At 49.1% G+C, this 17,951-nt stretch overlaps 1 protein-coding gene and 1 long non-coding RNA gene across 4 annotated transcripts in view; one reads left to right on the top strand and one right to left on the bottom strand.

The window, feature by feature from the left end:
- LOC116948504 (cytochrome P450 4B1-like) overlaps nucleotides 1–16,528 on the bottom strand; it is a 34,633-nt gene extending 18,105 nt beyond the window's left edge. Inside the window, exons 1-3 of one of the 3 annotated variants that reach the window (XR_004403810.2) lie at nucleotides 15,862–16,528; nucleotides 3,646–3,790; nucleotides 1,865–1,909 (exon numbers count right to left, since the gene is read on the bottom strand). Coding sequence is in view for 2 of the 3 variants with exons in the window: in XM_032965232.2 (XP_032821123.1) it covers nucleotides 1,865–1,909; nucleotides 3,646–3,790; nucleotides 15,862–16,002 (331 nt within the window). In the remaining variant the exon portion in view is untranslated. Of the gene's footprint in view, nucleotides 1–1,864; nucleotides 1,910–3,645; nucleotides 3,791–14,546; nucleotides 14,580–15,861 lie in introns of those variants that run through there. The other 2 variants (XM_032965232.2, XM_076071563.1) reach the window with 2 other exon arrangements.
- LOC142929751 (uncharacterized) lies at nucleotides 1,192–5,520 on the top strand. The gene is made up of 3 exons (XR_012945904.1): nucleotides 1,192–1,772; nucleotides 4,546–4,699; nucleotides 5,328–5,520. It is a non-coding gene; the product is annotated as an uncharacterized LOC142929751 (long non-coding RNA).
- Nucleotides 16,529–17,951: the final 1,423 nt, after the last annotated feature.

Raw genomic sequence — 17,951 nt, forward strand, 5'->3', positions numbered from 1 at the left:
GCACTCAACGCATGAAGAAGCTGACACCCATCTGCTCCTGCATGCATTGCATGCAGAAAATGTGGGCTCAAAGGCAGTTATCATCACAGCTGAGGACACTGATGTCATGGTGCTTTGTCTTCGCTCCCAGAAGGACATCACTTGTCCCATCTACCAGAATTGTGGGGCACAGAACCGCACACGGTTGGTCGATATCAGCAAACTGGCCAGGTCACTTGGAGACAGCATTTGTGACAACCTAATTGGCTTACACGCCTTCAAAGGCTGTGAAACTGTCAGTGCATTCGCCGGTCGAGGGAAGCTGAATGCCCTGAAGATGGTGAGAAAGGACACTTCCTGCCAAGAGACTTTTAGCCGACTGGGGCAGTCATGGAATGTGAGTGATGAGCTGTTCCAGAAAATTGAGCAGTTCATCTGTCGCATGTATGTTGCTAATAGCAGCACTGGCGAGGTGAACGAACTGCGCTACCAGCTCTTCTGCACCAAAAGGGAAGTGGAGTCCAGCCAGCTGCCACCATGTAGAGACTGTCTCTTCATGCATGTTCAACGAGCCAACTATCAGGCAGCAATCTGGAAGTGCTGTCTGCAGGCTAACCCTGTGGTGCCAAGCCCTACTAAGTATGGATGGACAGACGATGATGGCAAGCTGGTCATTTACTGGATGCGCTCCTCATCCGCACCAGATGTGGTCTTGGGACTGCTAGCATGCAAGTGTGTATTCATGCAAAATGCCAAGCCGCACGTGCCTGTCAAATGGACTGACATGTGCATGTTACAGACCTGTAGTAACCAAAAACTTCAGGATGATCCAGAACCTGACTTTGAACTCGGGGAGTCAGATGACGAGACAGACGAGCAGTTTGAGTGACACAGGGTGGTGATTCTGATGGTATTACTGTGGTAGTCATAGTATACATCGATGAAGTGTGGTGGTTCTGAACTTGGCTACCCTTGTTAACACCATCTAAGTACACACAGAGCTTGATAACAATAATGTAACCTTCTTCACATATACCCATCACTAACGATATATATGAGTATCACATAATGAGACCTTTGCCAGTACCAAAATATAATAATAGGGTTTTTCCCCTTTCTTTTTTTCTGGCAACATAATGCAAGTATTGTGGTGAATGCAGACATGATTCCTCGTAAAAGGGTTTCAGTTTTGTTGCCAGAAAAAAGGGGGAAACCCCTATTACTATGATATATATAAGATTACATGTATCATTGACTAAGTATATGCAAATGTCAATGTTTATAATATTCAAGTAGTTCCTTACCTCACTATGGTATTCCTTATTGTCCTGTGTTTTCATTGTGTATTTAAACCAATAAAGACCAGTTTGTGACCTAACTGGCTTTGGTCTAGGTAGTTTTTCAGTAATAATGCTCATATCATCGTTCCGGATGCCTGTCATAGGGTATGGGTATAAAAGTCATGGTAACTACAAATAAGCTGCCACTGCAAAGGGTATATCAGAATATGTCCCACACACATGAAGGATTACAAAAATCATTACGAGACTTTGCCACCTGAGGTGGTACGAATAAGTGATTTTTTTTGGTCTGGGCCCATGGACTAGTACGCACTGATAAGGGGTATGTAGTTAAGCTCTGACAAGTCTGACTGTAGCTGTGGTTCCCCTAACCCCCTATTTCCCATAGGCCCTGTACTTTACCAACCGCGGATTTGCCTACCGTGGCATTTTCCAGCAACCTGGCGAGGGATTGCTGTATATCAAAGTTTGAAAGCCACATGACGGCTTCAGGTGAGGCTAAATGCATTTCTGATGCTGGTCTGCTGTCTCCAGTAAATTTGTCGAGTGGTCTCTGGTGTGTATTGCAGGATTTGTAAACTCACCGATCCATGGAATGATGAATACATATCCGAGGTCTGTTTTCGGTTCTGAAAACACAAATGAGGTGTGTACAACAAGCAGGAATTTCCACGGTAACAAAATAACTTGAACCACCCTATGGACTTGCTGCTCACATTTCCATACCTTTCGCAGAAGATGAAGTCGTGTCCTTTGTTTACCAGGCTCCAAAATGTATAACACTGCGTAAAGTGCATGTTTCCCTCACTTTATGCACTTGATGTATTCCAAAAAAAAGGGCGTACAAAGCAAAACGGCTGCCTGCCGAGTAGCGTGTACAGTACACACAGTACCCACAATTTTGTACCACTTTAGACCGTATAGCCGCATCTGAGTGAATAAAAACTGCATCGAGCGATTTTTCACACACCCGCTCACATGCTCGCACGCCGGTGAGCATGTGTACGAATATTTCGGCTGCATGAGCTGTCTGGTATTGGGTCGAGTGGGGCTGGCTGTGTTCAGTATTGAAATACGCTTTGATCAGGATCGGAATTACTTCGCAGTTGGTGGCAAATCCATGTTCTTATGGCGTGGGCATGTCAGTTGGACAGAACAAGCACGGCTGACGTCCGACAAAGTGGTATTTAATTTATCAACCCCGGAGCGACAAAGGGTTGAGTTGAACCACCTAACGTGGTCTATAGTTGTGCATGCCACCCCATCAAGCTCGGCGTGATGGGGTCTGCATGGTGAGCACCGCTTGTCGGGACGTCCACAGTGGTCAATTCATCATCTTAATGTTAGTTTCAATATGAGGCAGGACCCCCACCAGAGCAACGTAGAATGTACACCCCTTGCTCAGGATTAGAGTGGAAATCCACACCACCCAATGCTCTTTTCATGTAAATGTCATATTACAGTGGTAATGAAACATAAAGTACACAATTACAAACTAAACTATGTTTTATTTTACCAGGTAAGGCCCACTAAGCTATGTAGCTCATTTTCACGTGACCTGGCAAAAAATATAGCTCAACGAAGTGTCGCATCCCAAGGCCCAAGACAAGAAGCAAAATACCGATGGTTTTTCACTGAATCAGATCCATGGACGAATGTGCTTACATCGCGGGTTACGCAATTTATGACTGCGAGGCCTTGTGTATCTGGCATATTGTCCACCTAGATCCGACACTGTGTTCATACACACGTGGACTGTCAAGTCCTTCACAAGGGATGCCGTTTCCTAGGAAGTGGACGTCACAAGCCATGTCACATTACTCACGAGTTGGTCAATGTGGGCTCGTGTTGTAGCTATACATCCCAAATTGTACAATTACCCAAAAGATAATTGTAAAATATACATAGTCTATCAAACATCATGTAAAATATTTATTTATATTACTAAGCTCTCCAATTACTACACTAAGACCGTGTCCCTGTCGTGTCTGTGTATCGGTGTCTAGTTCACTGGCCCTGCGTCTTCCTGCAGGGAACGTATGCCCTGCCACGAATTTTAATTCTGGCACAAAGGGTCTCAGTCTCTGGTTTAGGCCAATCAATGCGAACATTGTAATCAAAGGATAGTTGCATTTCTTACCACAAGCATGATGTCTGGTTAATGCTGATTTGCATCCTTGCAATAAATGTCTGTTTTTTTTTTCTCCAGCATTTTGATATTGGTAAAAAGGTCCCATAGATACGAATACGCTCTAGTTTGTGTGTGCAAAAGAGATTTGAGAGTAGCAGGAGTGTTTCTGGCCGATCGTGTTCTGTCAGTGCTAGTGCAGTCACGCTGCTCCCTGTCCCTCGCGAGCCGTTTTACCTGCAGTGCTGATGATGGCTTTGGCATAGTCCGGGTGACTGATTTGCAATGTTGCTATGAACGGACCAAGCCACATGGGAAACACGTAGCGATACTCGCGGAACAGCTTCAAAAGATTCCGCAGCCACTGCTCGTCATCTGGAAGCTGCACACAAACACATACAAAACAAATACAAACACCCCCTGTATAGCCTTGAATTCACTTCGCAGGGGTTCTCAGCCACAGGTGCTGCTCGCGTATTGAGTGCTCTATGCGTCAGCAGGTTCCCATAGAGCTGTGTGTAGTACAGCCTCCGTGTGCCGTTGTATAGCCTTGGGGCGAATGTACCGCGCACACGAGGCCACGCAACGAGAGAGCACACAGGCAGCGCCGAGCCACCAGCAGCTACCACCGAACGAGATTGCCTGTGTCACGGCTGATTATATCCAGAGGACGGGTCCAAGTATCGCTCGCTATTGGTGTTGGCTGTGGCCAGGAGCCAACGTCAATCGGCCTCACGTGGCCGGACAGGGCGGCTGCCCCTTAAGCTCACACGCGCGGCACTGTGAACACGCGTCTGGTGGACGTGCGGTACACGGAAAGTGCACACACTACATACACTATACACACACTACATACACAATATACACACTACATACAGTACACACACACTACATACACAGTACACACACTACATACACAGTACAAACTACATACACACTACATATGTTGTGCAGTATGACCACGCGGAGACGAAATTTACTGTAAGGGCTGATGCCGTTTATTAACACTGGTGCACACAACACTCTAACTCACACCAGAGGTAGGTGCTCTCTATTCTTGGTCCTTGCCCTGGACCCTGAACACTATATTGTCCTGCTCTCGGCTATCTCCTGGGGCTCTTTCACTTGTCTGGCCAGGGCGGGGGTTCATCCAACACCGCCCGGCGATGAGGAGGGAGAGACCTCTTCCAGACGATCCTTGCCCTGGCTCCCGACAACGACCCCGCCTTCGTCATGGGGTACCCCTTTGGCGGCTCTTCCCCCTCGCTCGGACCCGCCTTTGTTCCTGAAGGTACCCCCTTACTGCACCCGTGACATGACGTCATCATCGGCTGTCAACTCGCTCGCACCTCCCTCTGTTCGCCCCCTCATGGTTGCTCACACTTCTCCTCTACACATACACAGTACATACAAACTACATACAGTACACACTACATACACAGTACATACACTATACATAGTAAACACAAACTACATACACAGTACACACACACACTACATAAAACATACATAGTAGACACACACGACATACATAGTAGACACACTACATACACACGACATACATAGTAGACACACACTACATACATAATACACACTATATACAATACACACACACTACAAACAATACATATGTAATGAGAAAGCACACCGATGCGCGACGGAGGTCTGCAAAGGCACTGCTAGATCGGTCACAGCCAATCAAGGCTAAGGGTTCCATCTGGGCCAAAGTTCAAGGGCGGAGCTCATGGGTATATGCAGGAACCATTGGGAAGGTTCTGAGGGGGGCGTGGCTAGAGGCGGAGCTTTTCTCCGCCGAGAGGGATATAAGGAGAGGCAAGGGGAGGACTCGGGATCGGTGTGGAAGCCTGGAGTCCGGACTGCATCTCCGCCATCTCATCACGCCACCGACCATTTTGCAGTCTCGAGGGCCGAAGCTCTCCCGATTTGCCGGTGCGCCGTCGACCAGCGGTGCGCGGGAGAGAGAGCGAGGGAAGTCGCGCGGGGACGGAGGACCAGTGAGCGCGTGCATGCGGCGAGAGAGAGGGTGACCATCCACAAGGGAGTGCGGAGCTGAGCAGCCATCATTAAATAAATAAAGAACGCAAGTCTCAACCCGTCGTGGAAGTCGTTTATTACACATACACAGTATACACACACTACTGGTCCAGACCGGGATAGCGGTACCGTGTCTAGTTCTGCCATAGCGTGGTTAGATGGGTGTTCAACACCAGATTGTACATTACGTTGTGTTGAGTTGACGTAATAAATAGTGTTGCTCCCAAGACAACGTCTGCGACTCAGTTGGACTCGCTACAACTGGTGTCGGAAGTGGCCAACTTGCTGAGCTGTAGCTAGCGTTAGACAAGTCATGTCTACACCTCCCAGAGTTCGTGTACGGGTGTCGGACGACGAAGATGACGAGGAGCTGATTCCGCCCACGGCGTCGAAGAAGGAGCGGAGGCGCTGCCAGCCGAGCAGAGCGCAGTCGGGGCACGCGGCGCCTCGCCTTCGTTGGAGGCGGTCGTCAGGGACGCGCACAGTCGTCTTGCTGACCTCCTTCAAGCAGTGTCTTCGATCCTCGCGGAGATGTGTTCCCTGTCCTCGACGGCGAAGGAGGGAGCGTCGGAGTTGTCTGGAGGGGGCGACTCGACCGCAATTTCACTGAAGGCAGGAACGCCATCGCTGCCTGCGCTCGCGGCTGCCATTTTGCCACCGGTGCGGAGCGCTGAGCTCACCAAGTTGAAGCGGGGACGTCCTTGTCAATTGACGTCCAGTCGCTCCGCCATCGACTGCCCTTCATTAAAGATCTTGATTCGAAGCTTTCGTGCCTGCAGGAATCCATACTCTTTGGTTCTTTCGGTAAAGTCACGTAGGTATAAGAATGTTGCCGCCAGCGGCGACTGGGTGGCAACTAAGCGGCGGTTTCTCACCAATGCCGACCTGATGGGATGGATAGTGGCAGATGCGCCCTCGACGACGACGCCTTGGCGTCGTTCCTCGCCATCCTGCCATCCGAAATTCCACCCTCACGCAGGCATTTGATCAGATGGCCGCTGTTTTCGACCCTCCGCTGAACACGCGCCAGAAGTTCGCCGTAAGACAAAGGGGATGGTGAGTCGGCTCTCGCCTACCAAAGTGCGGTCTTGGTGCTGGCGAAGGCCGCGTTCCCAAAAATGGACCACGACGGCCTTGACGCCTTAGTCCTCGAGAAGATGTTGGGAGTCGCGAAGGACCTCCATACTGTGCTCCCCGCCGAGGACGGTGAGGTGTCTTCACTCAAGATCGCCAGGTGTATAAAGGCGCAGCAGACCCTGCAGCGTGACAGGGTGTTGGTGGCGTACGCTACGTCTTCCACGGAGCCAGGAGTCCACACAGATGAGCCTGCTCCTGCATGCACCAGCGGAGCGGCGATTGTCGGGGTGACGGCGATCGGCGGCGGAATGACCGGCGGCAGGCGAGGTCTGCATCATCCCAATCCAGCAGTGGACGGGTTGTCTGCTACAACTGTGGCCTGCCGGGGCACGTCCAATCGGGCTGCCGGGTTCCTCAACGGCGGCCCCCGGGATGTCCACCTTCCTACGACTCCCTGCTTCCTAGGGCAAGTCGTGGCGCACCCCACACTCGGCCCTTGGGGTTCACTTCACCCATCGGGGGGGGGGGTCTGATTAGCGTCGGGGTCGCGCGCGGGTTTGGGGGGAGTGTTGTATATATACGCCTTTTTCCAAAATTGATATTAAGAATAATTCTGCCATTATTTTTTTTATAATCAATCGCGGTGTCGCTTGGGGCAAAAGGGGTTGATGCGAAACCCTTCCCTCATCGCAGATGCCTTTCACACTCAGGACCAAGCAAGGAAGTAGCCATAAAGATAATAATTAAATATAAACACCTTGCCACAAAGGAAAGAGATGGAGGGGGATTGCTAATGAGATCCTGGGGAAATCTCTACACGGCTTCAAAGACCGCCACAAAGCACATACAAACAACAGGCGTCGCCAGCTTCCCGGGCGGCGAAAACCGAACAGAAGGTTTTTTTGTTTATTTTAGTTAGCGGAAAAGTCCAAAAACTTAGCGACACGAATAAGTGGATATTATAGACTGCCAACACACTCACTCCGATTAAAAACCAGGCTACAATCTACATCAGTGGGTTATTACTTCTCATATTATTTTAATACTAAGCTTATTCACCTTAATTTTTATTATTCTATCTACGCGACTTTACCGAAAGAACCAAAGAATTAAATCTTGGATAAACATAAACCAAATAATAATTATGAAGTATTAGACCGAGGGTCATCCAGAAGAATAAAAAAGGCAAAATAGGTCAATCCCATAGAGAGAGAGAGAGAGAGCCTCCCAAACACCTTTGTCTCCCAGCAGCACGTGATAGCAAGAAATTGCAAATGCATGCAGAGGGCATCTCCCCTTAAAAAAACATCAAACACCATAAAGGAATTCCAAACCACGAAGGAAGTACTGTAAACACTGCTACAAACATACCTTGAGTAACTTACAGAATCAGAACTCCAAAGTGGTACGGTATCAAGCTATGAGGTAAAATACATTTTTTTTAAACTTCTAAATGGTACAACAGAACACGACTTCAAAAGCCACAACACCCCTCTTTGTGAGAGGCAAAAGAATGTCACACCCACCGGGAAGGAAAGAGGTGGGGAAATGCCACTGACAGGGAGAACCCCTCCACCAGAGAGTTTATTGCAAAATTATAAATCGGAGTGTAGCAATTTGGGGCATCTGTTTTCCACGGATGAAAAGGTGGCTTGAGGAGGGGAAGAGGAACCAGGCCAGGGTGAGACTTAACAGATTGCTAAATAAATCAGGACATACACACACACGTACCCCGGATGAACGACTGCCCCCACCGCAAAGAGCGAAATCAAAGGGATTCTGGTTCTTTGTGAGAAGGCGAGCCGAGGGGAGAGAATTTCACATACAGAGACACGACACACACTATTCAGTGCTGCAATCGGCAGCCTCCGGGAACCTGCCCCCGTGACTGGCACATCGTCAATGAGCTGCATCAGCAGAAGCCACGACTACGACCAGCGACAGAAGACTACTGCCAGCGATAGAAGAGTACTGCGACGGGCAGACTCCGGGGCATAATTATTTCCATTCTACGTGACTTTACCGAACGAACCAAGAAGAGGAATCCCTGCAGTCACGAAAGCTTTAAATCGAAATTTAACCGCCTCTTTGGAGAGGGATTCCACATAACCTTGATATCCTTCAACAAACTCCGGGATAAGAAGGCTCAGCTAATCGAGTCTCTCACCTTTCTAAAGAGATGCTGCGACTCTAAGGTAATACCAACCGCATTTACACTAACCTCTGCTGCTGTAACTTCTTCTAATACAAAACGAATTCTATCTAGAACTAGCTTAGCTCTTATCTCAGAAAAAATCAGACTTACACGCACCGAACTAGATCAGTTAGACAAGACACTCTACAAATAACACTTATCATTGACAGCAACAATGTCCACATCGGATTGGGAACATGTAGATAATATGACTCCCTCTTCGGCTGCCACTATGTCGACCAAATGTAATGACAACTTGATTTCCAAATTCAACCGCCTCTCCAACAAGAAATCGGACCCACACACCAAAAAGCTAGATGTTAACAAAGTCGTAATTAATCGCAGTAACAGTTCTATTTCTGATGGTCTGAAAACCGTTTTAGCTAAAGGATAAACTTTGCAGTCACACCTAGACACATACCAGTTAATGATATCATTGCCCATGTCGACGTGGCACTCAAGGGCCTGAGTCATATCGCTGCAGACGTAGCAAGATCTGAAATCGCTGCAACCCTCAAAAACGCTAAGATGCCAGCTAGCAACATCAGCAAAGATGAGCGCTTTGAATTATCTCAATTAAAAAAGAGGGATGACATTGTCATCGTCTCAGCCGACAAGGGCAATGCCACTGTAATCATGGACAAAATAGAATTTAACAACAATTCAGGAACTACTCAACGATGGCAGCTATAAAAAATAAGAAGAGACCCCACCAACAGCCTCGTCACTAAAACGAACAAAATAATTTCTGATTCAACAGCATTAATTGATCAAACCAAACAGTTCTCGTTGAAACCTTCTGCGGCCAGGCCACCAAGATTATATGGTCTTCCAAAGTTACATAAAGAAGATACACCCCTTCATCCCATCGTCTCTACTATCAACTCCCCCACCTACAAACTGGCTCATTTTCTGTCTGAAATCCTGCGGCCTTTTACTGGAAAAACCACCTCTGCGGTACTAAAGTCTACTCACCTGGTATCGACAATCAAGGGTATTTCCCTGTTCCCAGACGACCTACTTGTCAGTTTTGATGTGGTTTCCTTATTCACTAAATTTCCTGTACCTGACACCATCGCAATCATTGAAGACTTGGTTCATCAAGGACTGCATACTGATATGCCCCCCCCCCCCCCCTGGTGAGACACTGCTTAACCAACACATACTTCACCTGGAATAGAACTTTCTACACACTGAGGGCACCCCAATGGACTCCCCCATATCTCCGGTTGTAGCCAACGTTATGGAAAAAAATGAGATTTGAGACTGACGCCATCCAGACTGCAACTCTACGCCCGACCTCATGGAAGAGGTACGTGGATGACACTTGTCATCTGGCCACATGGCCGGCCTGCTCTAGACCAATTCCTCAACCACATCAATTCCATACACCCAGCCATCAGATTTACCATGGAAGTCGAAAAAGATGGCAAGCTACCCTTTTTGGATGTCTTAATTAAAAGGAGACCTGATGGTTCAATGAGCCACTCTGTCTACAGGAAAGCTACCCATATGGATGCTTACTTAAAACCGGATTCCCACCATCCATCCCAGAAGAATTCCCTCATCAAGACTCTATACCATAGAGCCCAATGCATCTCCGACCAGGAACACATTGCCAGTGAACTCAAGCACGTACACCAAGCTCTTGAAGAAGGATCCTCTTGAGGAGCCATTCAAAACCATCACCTTACCCTACATTGTGGGGGTCACAAAAAGATCTCCAAAATCCTGAATAAACACAAGATCCAGGTCCGATTCAACACAGTACATATATTCCGTGATCTGGATCCGTCAGTAAAAGATGTGGTTCCAGACATACAGTATCCGGACGTCTACAAACTAATATGCCTATGTGCTAGCAGCTACATTGGAGAAACCAAACGACATATCTCGGACCGCATCCGTGAACATAAAGCAGACTTGAAACAAGGTAGGATGGAACACGTCAGCCGTGGCAGATCACTGTGATAATTCAGTGGGCTCACATGGCATTGGCTTCTCCAAGACGGAGGTTCTCTGCATGCTATCCGGCTACCATGAGAGATTCGTTCATGAGGCCATCCACATATACAAACACAGACAATTTCAACCGAGCAGATGGATTCTGGCTTAGTAACCATTGGAAAGACGTTATAAACCATTTTGGTTCTTGATTGTGTTTTATGGTGACTTTCAGACCGCAGTCCATTCGCTGGCACTGCCTCTTAGTACCTTTCACACGACGGTCAATGGTATGGTTTATAGCATGTTGTATAATAATAAATAGTATAACAGTGTAATGTTTAACATAATTCATAAGTTTAACACGTAGGCTTTCGCGACCAATATTATTCATAATAAAGGTTTTTGGGTTAGATCGCGTTATTTATAAATGTGTCGTAACCTTCCACCACCCGACACGGCCAATCAGCAAAAAAAGTGTCACGTTGACAAAGACAAATAATTCACTACTTTAGCCCACCTGTGTGTTGAGTGAATCCACAACATTTACAGTTTGAGTACGACGTTTCGCTGGTAATTAATTGTTTATGTGGCAGATGCTATAGTGGACAGACGGGACGTCACATCAGCGTAAGACTAAAAGAACATCCAGAGAAATATGAAATTATCTCAAACACAACTGTTGGCAGTGGCAGAACATGCTTGTCAACAAGGACACTCAATTGATTTTGATAACGTTGAAGTGTTGTGTAAAACTAATTATTACTGGCAAAGACTAATTAGAGAATCCATTGAAATTGAGAGGAATAAAAATTACTTTAATCGCTCTGACAGCTACAGGCTTAGTGCGGCCTGGAAGCGTATTATTAAATAATACACATTACAATTCCTTATAGGGGAAACACATACTAATTACCGGATTACTAACATAGCATATAATCACTAACACACATTACAACTAATTACTAATCTACAACTCATTACTAATCAACCATTGACTGATTACTAATCGATTATATAATTACAATACCCCCCCCCTTCCGCCTCAAATCACTACACCTGGAATGAGTTAAATGATGACGTCACCCTGCTGCTCTATTTAAAACCGGGAGCAAGCGAGGGCTTTACCATTCTGGCGAATTGCCCGATGATGCTGGATGTAATTACCAGCGAAACGTCGTACTCAAACTGTAAATGTTGTGGATTCACTCTTCAACACACCGGTGGGCTAAAGTAGTGAATTATTTGTCTTTTGTCAACGTGACACTTTTTTTACTGATTGGCCGTGTCGGGTGGTGGAGGGTTACGACACATTTATAAATAACGCGATCTAACCCAAAAACCTTTATTATGAATAATTCATAAGGCAATATATAGTATCGTAATTGCATAGTGAATATACAGCAGTGTGGTATACAGTAGGGTTGGTAGAATAATACAGTGTAATATTACACGTCTAAATTTTATAGTCTAAAGTATAGGGTAGTGTATAGTAACGCATTGCATAATTCAAGGGTGGGGTTTGTCAATGGCAGTGTATATTACGGTGTATAGTTGTGTAATTTAGAAAAAAGTTTAGTTCGAGGCATATCAATATAATGCATAATGTTAGAGCTTACATTGGGCTGTGTATACGATATTATATAATGTAGTTTAGATTGGAAGGTATAATATTGTAATGTATAGTAGTCTAGTTTATAGCATAGTTGTAACGCAACACAGGACAGAGCAGTGCATCGTGGCTGTTTCTCTCTCTCTCCTCCGTTCCGAGCATAGATGGACTCGTCCGTCTGAACAAAGCTCGTCGCTTTCCGTGGTGCTAATGTTGAAAAGAAAAATAAACCGCCACTGTTTCCGACATGGTTACATGCTAATCCCTCACACTAACATGCTAATCTCCCAGTTACATGCTAATTTCTGACTTTAACATCCTGCTAATCCAACACATTAACACAGCTACTTCAATGCTAAATTCTTCTGTTGATATGTAAACTCCTTCGTCAAGGCGCTCTACTCCTCCCACCCAGCTTAAAAGACGCTGCCTAGCTTGACAGTGTTCACTGAAGCGCTGTCTTCCCGACAGTTCTGTTTCTTCACCTGAGGAAGGCTACTTGTGTTGTGGCCGAAACGTCGTGAGCATTTTATTGTTTCATTTTATTATTTTATTCTCATTCTACGTGACTTTACCGAAAGAACCAAAGAAGACCTTTCAGCGTCTAATGGAGTTGGTTTTAGAAGGGCCTCCCGTGGGATTCGTGCTTAATATATTTGGATGACGTCATTGTTTTCAGTCGCACGTTTGATGAGCATTTGGATCGCCTGTGGGCTGTTTTCGTTAAGATGTGCGCGGCCGACCTGAAATTCAAGCCCCAGAAATGTCACCTGCTCAAAATACTCTGTTCGATACTTGGGCCACATAGTTAGCGAATCGGGCATCACGACAGACCCGGAGGAAACTGCGTTCGGACGAGGCCGACCCCCACCTCGGCCAGCGAGGTGCGCAGTTTTATCGGCTCTGCCTCTTACTATCGCCGACTTGTCGCGGGTTTCGCATCTATTTCAAAACCTGTCCACGCATTGACAGCTAAGGGCCAAAAATTGCATTGGGGGGAGGAGGAAGCTGCGCGTGCCCGTAGAGCCAGTATCCGTACCACACGCTCACCACTCACCAGGTGTGCGTGCCCGTAGAGCCAGTGTCCTCACCACACGCTCACCACTCACCAGATGCGCGTGCCCGTAGAGCCAGTGTCCTCACCACATGCTCACCACTCACCAGGTGTGCGTGCCCGTAGAGCCAGTGTCCTCACCACACGCTCACCACTCACCAGGTACGCGTGCCCGTAGAGCCAGTGTCCTCACCACACGCTCGCCACTCACCAGATGCGCGTGCCCGTAGAGCCAGTGTCCTCACCACACACTCACCAGGTGCGCGTGCCCGTAGAGCCAGTGTCCTCACCACACACTCACCAGGTGCGCGTGCCCGTAGAGCCAGTGTCCTCACAACACGCTCACCACTCACCAGGTGCGCTTGCCCGTAGAGCCAGTGTTCTCACCACACGCTCGCCACTCACCAGATGCGCGTGCCCGTAGAGCCAGTCCTCACCACACGCTCACCACTCACCAGGTGCGCGTGCCCGTAGAGCCAGTGTCCTCACAACACGCTCACCACTCACCAGGTGCGCGTGCCCGTAGAGCCAGTGTCCTCACCACACGCTCACCACTCACCAGGTGCGCGTGCCCGTAGAGCCAGTGTCCTCACCACACGCTCACCACTCACCAGGTGCGCGTGCCCGTAGAGCCAGTGTCCTTACCACACGCTCACCACTCACCAGGTGCGCGTGCCCGTAGAGCCAGTGTCCTTACCACACTCTCACCACTCACCAGGTGCGCGTGCCCGTAGAGCCAGTGTCCTTACCACACGCTCACCACTCACCAGGTGCGCGTGCCCGTAGAGCCAGTGTCCTCACCACTCACCAGGTGCGCGTGCCCGTAGAGCCAGTGTCCTCACCACACGCTCACCACTCACCAGGTGCGCGTGCCCGTAGAGCCAGTGTCCTCACCACACGCTCACCACTCACCAGGTGCGCGTGCCCGTAGAGCCAGTGTCCTCACCACTCACCAGGTGCACGTGCCCGTAGAGCCAGTGTCCTCACCACTCACCAGGTGCGCGTGCCCATAGAGCCAGTGTCCTCACCACACACTCACCACTCACCAGGTGCGCGTGCCCGTAGAGCCAGTGTCCTCACCACACACTCACCACTCACCAGGTGCGCGTGCCCGTAGAGCCAGTGTCCTCACCACACGCTCACCACTCACCAGGTGCGCGTGCCCGTAGAGCCAGTGTCCTCACCACACGCTCACCACTCACCAGGTGCGTGTGCCCGTAGAGCCAGTGTCCTCACAACACGCTCACCACTCACCAGGTGCGCGTGCCCGTAGAGCCAGTGTTCTCACCACACGCTCGCCACTCACCAGATGCGCGTGCCCGTAGAGCCAGTCCTCACCACACGCTCACCACTCACCAGGTGCGCGTGCCCGTAGAGCCAGTGTCCTCACAACACGCTCACCACTCACCAGGTGCGCGTGCCCGTAGAGCCAGTGTCCTCACCACACGCTCACCACTCACCAGGTGCGCGTGCCCGTAGAGCCAGTGTCCTCACCACACGCTCACCACTCACCAGGTGCGCATGCCCGTAGAGCCAGTGTCCTTACCACACGCTCACCACTCACCAGGTGCGTGTGCCCGTAGAGCCAGTGTCCTCACAACACGCTCACCACTCACCAGGTGCGCGTGCCCGTAGAGCCAGTGTTCTCACCACACGCTCGCCACTCACCAGATGCGCGTGCCCGTAGAGCCAGTCCTCACCACACGCTCACCACTCACCAGGTGCGCGTGCCCGTAGAGCCAGTGTCCTCACAACACGCTCACCACTCACCAGGTGCGCGTGCCCGTAGAGCCAGTGTCCTCACCACACGCTCACCACTCACCAGGTGCGCGTGCCCGTAGAGCCAGTGTCCTCACCACACGCTCACCACTCACCAGGTGCGCGTGCCCGTAGAGCCAGTGTCCTTACCACACGCTCACCACTCACCAGGTGCGCGTGCCCGTAGAGCCAGTGTCCTTACCACACTCTCACCACTCACCAGGTGCGCGTGCCCGTAGAGCCAGTGTCCTTACCACACGCTCACCACTCACCAGGTGCGCGTGCCCGTAGAGCCAGTGTCCTCACCACTCACCAGGTGCGCGTGCCCGTAGAGCCAGTGTCCTCACCACACGCTCACCACTCACCAGGTGCGCGTGCCCGTAGAGCCAGTGTCCTCACCACACGCTCACCACTCACCAGGTGCGCGTGCCCGTAGAGCCAGTGTCCTCACCACTCACCAGGTGCACGTGCCCGTAGAGCCAGTGTCCTCACCACTCACCAGGTGCGCGTGCCCATAGAGCCAGTGTCCTCACCACACACTCACCACTCACCAGGTGCGCGTGCCCGTAGAGCCAGTGTCCTCACCACACACTCACCACTCACCAGGTGCGCGTGCCCGTAGAGCCAGTGTCCTCACCACACGCTCACCACTCACCAGGTGCGCGTGCCCGTAGAGCCAGTGTCCTCACCACACGCTCACCACTCACCAGGTGCGCGTGCCCGTAGAGCCAGTGTCCTCACCACACGCTCACCACTCACCAGGTGCGTGTGCCCGTAGAGCCAGTGCGCGGGCGGTCCCGGGAAGGCGTCGAGTGCGGGGCGCGTGCGCCGCCGCAGCACCCACAGGGAGCAGCACGCGGCGCACAGCAGCAGCAGCAGGGAGCCCAGCAGCTCCCACATCCTCCTCACTCTGAGCCAGCACGCACAGACTCACTCCGAGGCAGTACACACAGACTCACTCAGAGGCAGTACACACAGACTCACTCAGAGCCAACACACACAGACTCACTCCGAGGCAGCACACACAGACTCTCTGAGAGCCAGCACACACAGACGCACTCAGAGCTAACACACACACACACACTCAGAGCCAACACACACACAGACTCCGAGGCAACACACACACAGACTCACTCCGAGCCAGCACACACACAGACTCACTTAGAGCCAGCACACACAGACTCACTCCGAGGCAGCACACAGACTCACTCAGAGGCAGCACACACACAGACTCACTCCGAGGCAGCACACACACAGACTCGGCAGCACACACACAGACTCACTCCGAGGCAACACACACAGACTCACCCCGAGGAAACACACACACAGACTCGCACGCTGCTCTCTATCTTCTCGCAGCAGCGCTATGCCCTGGCGGGACAGCAACACGCAATCGCTGAGCCGTGGGTGAACATCAAATAAACACACCCCCTGTGTAGGTTTTCATGAATCATCACAAATACCAGACTTACGTAAGCAGATGAGGCCGCATCTATCTCGCCTTCTTGTGTCCTCTACGGGGTTGTTGTTCATAAACCTGTTAATCAGAATCAGAAGTTTATTTAAAGCACATTGGGCTATGAAGTTGTTTTTTCGAGTACAGCTCGACCGGCAGACAACTTCAAAGCATTATGCGATTACAGATAAAAAACTTAACAATCTCAATTATGTTGTAAATTTACGTTCACACTTAAACGTTGGTCATTTTGAAAGTGTGTAATTGGACATAGACAAAACTAGGTTGTTCCAAAACTTTAAGGCTGTAACATCAAATGCTCTTCCAAATTGCGCGCGAAATCTGGGAACTGTTAATGAACAATCAGACGCACATCCCAGGCTTATAGGAACGTAGGGTACAAGTAATGATTATTATGGATGTGTACCTTATACTTGAGTGGTGGTGCCTTACTACGATAATCCTTGCTATAAAACAGCGTAGACAGTATTCCGAAAATTATCAAGCGCAAAAATTAAGCCCTGGCTGGGCATAAGTAGAGAAGACGTTCCGCGTGCGTTGTTGTTAAACAGCCCACGAACTAAACAGTTTACATTTCTTTGGCAATTAAGCCCTGGCTGGGCATAAGTAGAGAAGACGTTCCGCGTGCGTTGTTGTTAAACAGCCCATGAACTAAACAGTTTACATTTCTTTGGCAATGCAACTGTTTTATGGAACAAGATAAATAATAGATCTCTCTTTCACATATCCGTCTCTCCACGTACCGATGAAAGTATTTAATATGACCTCCTTTGTCAGTACCAAAATATGAGAATAGGTTTTCCTTTTTTTCTGGCAACAAAATAGATGTTAAGATGTTAAAACACCAAACTGAAACTTTTTACAAGGAATCATGTCTGCATTAACCACAATACTTGTGGTCAGAATGCAAACAAAAAACATACTCTGATAATATATGCATTGCCTTTGAAACTGATTGGTCCACACCAGAGACAGCTTTCTTTTGAGCTTAGTTTCAAAACGGTGTTAGACCAGAGGACGCAAAAAGGCGTACAGCACAAAGACAAAAAGACGATTTCTTCCTGAGACCTTGCTTCCATTCACTGGCAAGACCACCTCAGCTGTAATTCAGCTCACTTGGTATCTCTAATTAAAGACATCTCACTATCTCCAGGTAATTTGCTTAGCTTCGATTTAGTTTATTTTGTTTACCAAAGTTCCTGTGCCTGACACCATTGCAATCATTGAAGATTTGGTTCAACAAGGACTGAATGCTGATGTACCGGCCCTGGTGAGACACGCCTCACCAACACTTCACCTGGAATGGTACATTCTACAAACAAGTTGAAGGTATCTCAATGGGTTTTCCCTTATCTCCAATGATAGCCAATGT

Source organism: Petromyzon marinus, chromosome 33, assembly GCF_048934315.1.
Source record: "Petromyzon marinus isolate PM22_M1 ecotype Great Lakes invasive population chromosome 33, UKy_Petmar_22M1.pri1.0, whole genome shotgun sequence".
NCBI classification, from domain to species: domain Eukaryota; kingdom Metazoa; phylum Chordata; class Hyperoartia; order Petromyzontiformes; family Petromyzontidae; genus Petromyzon; species Petromyzon marinus.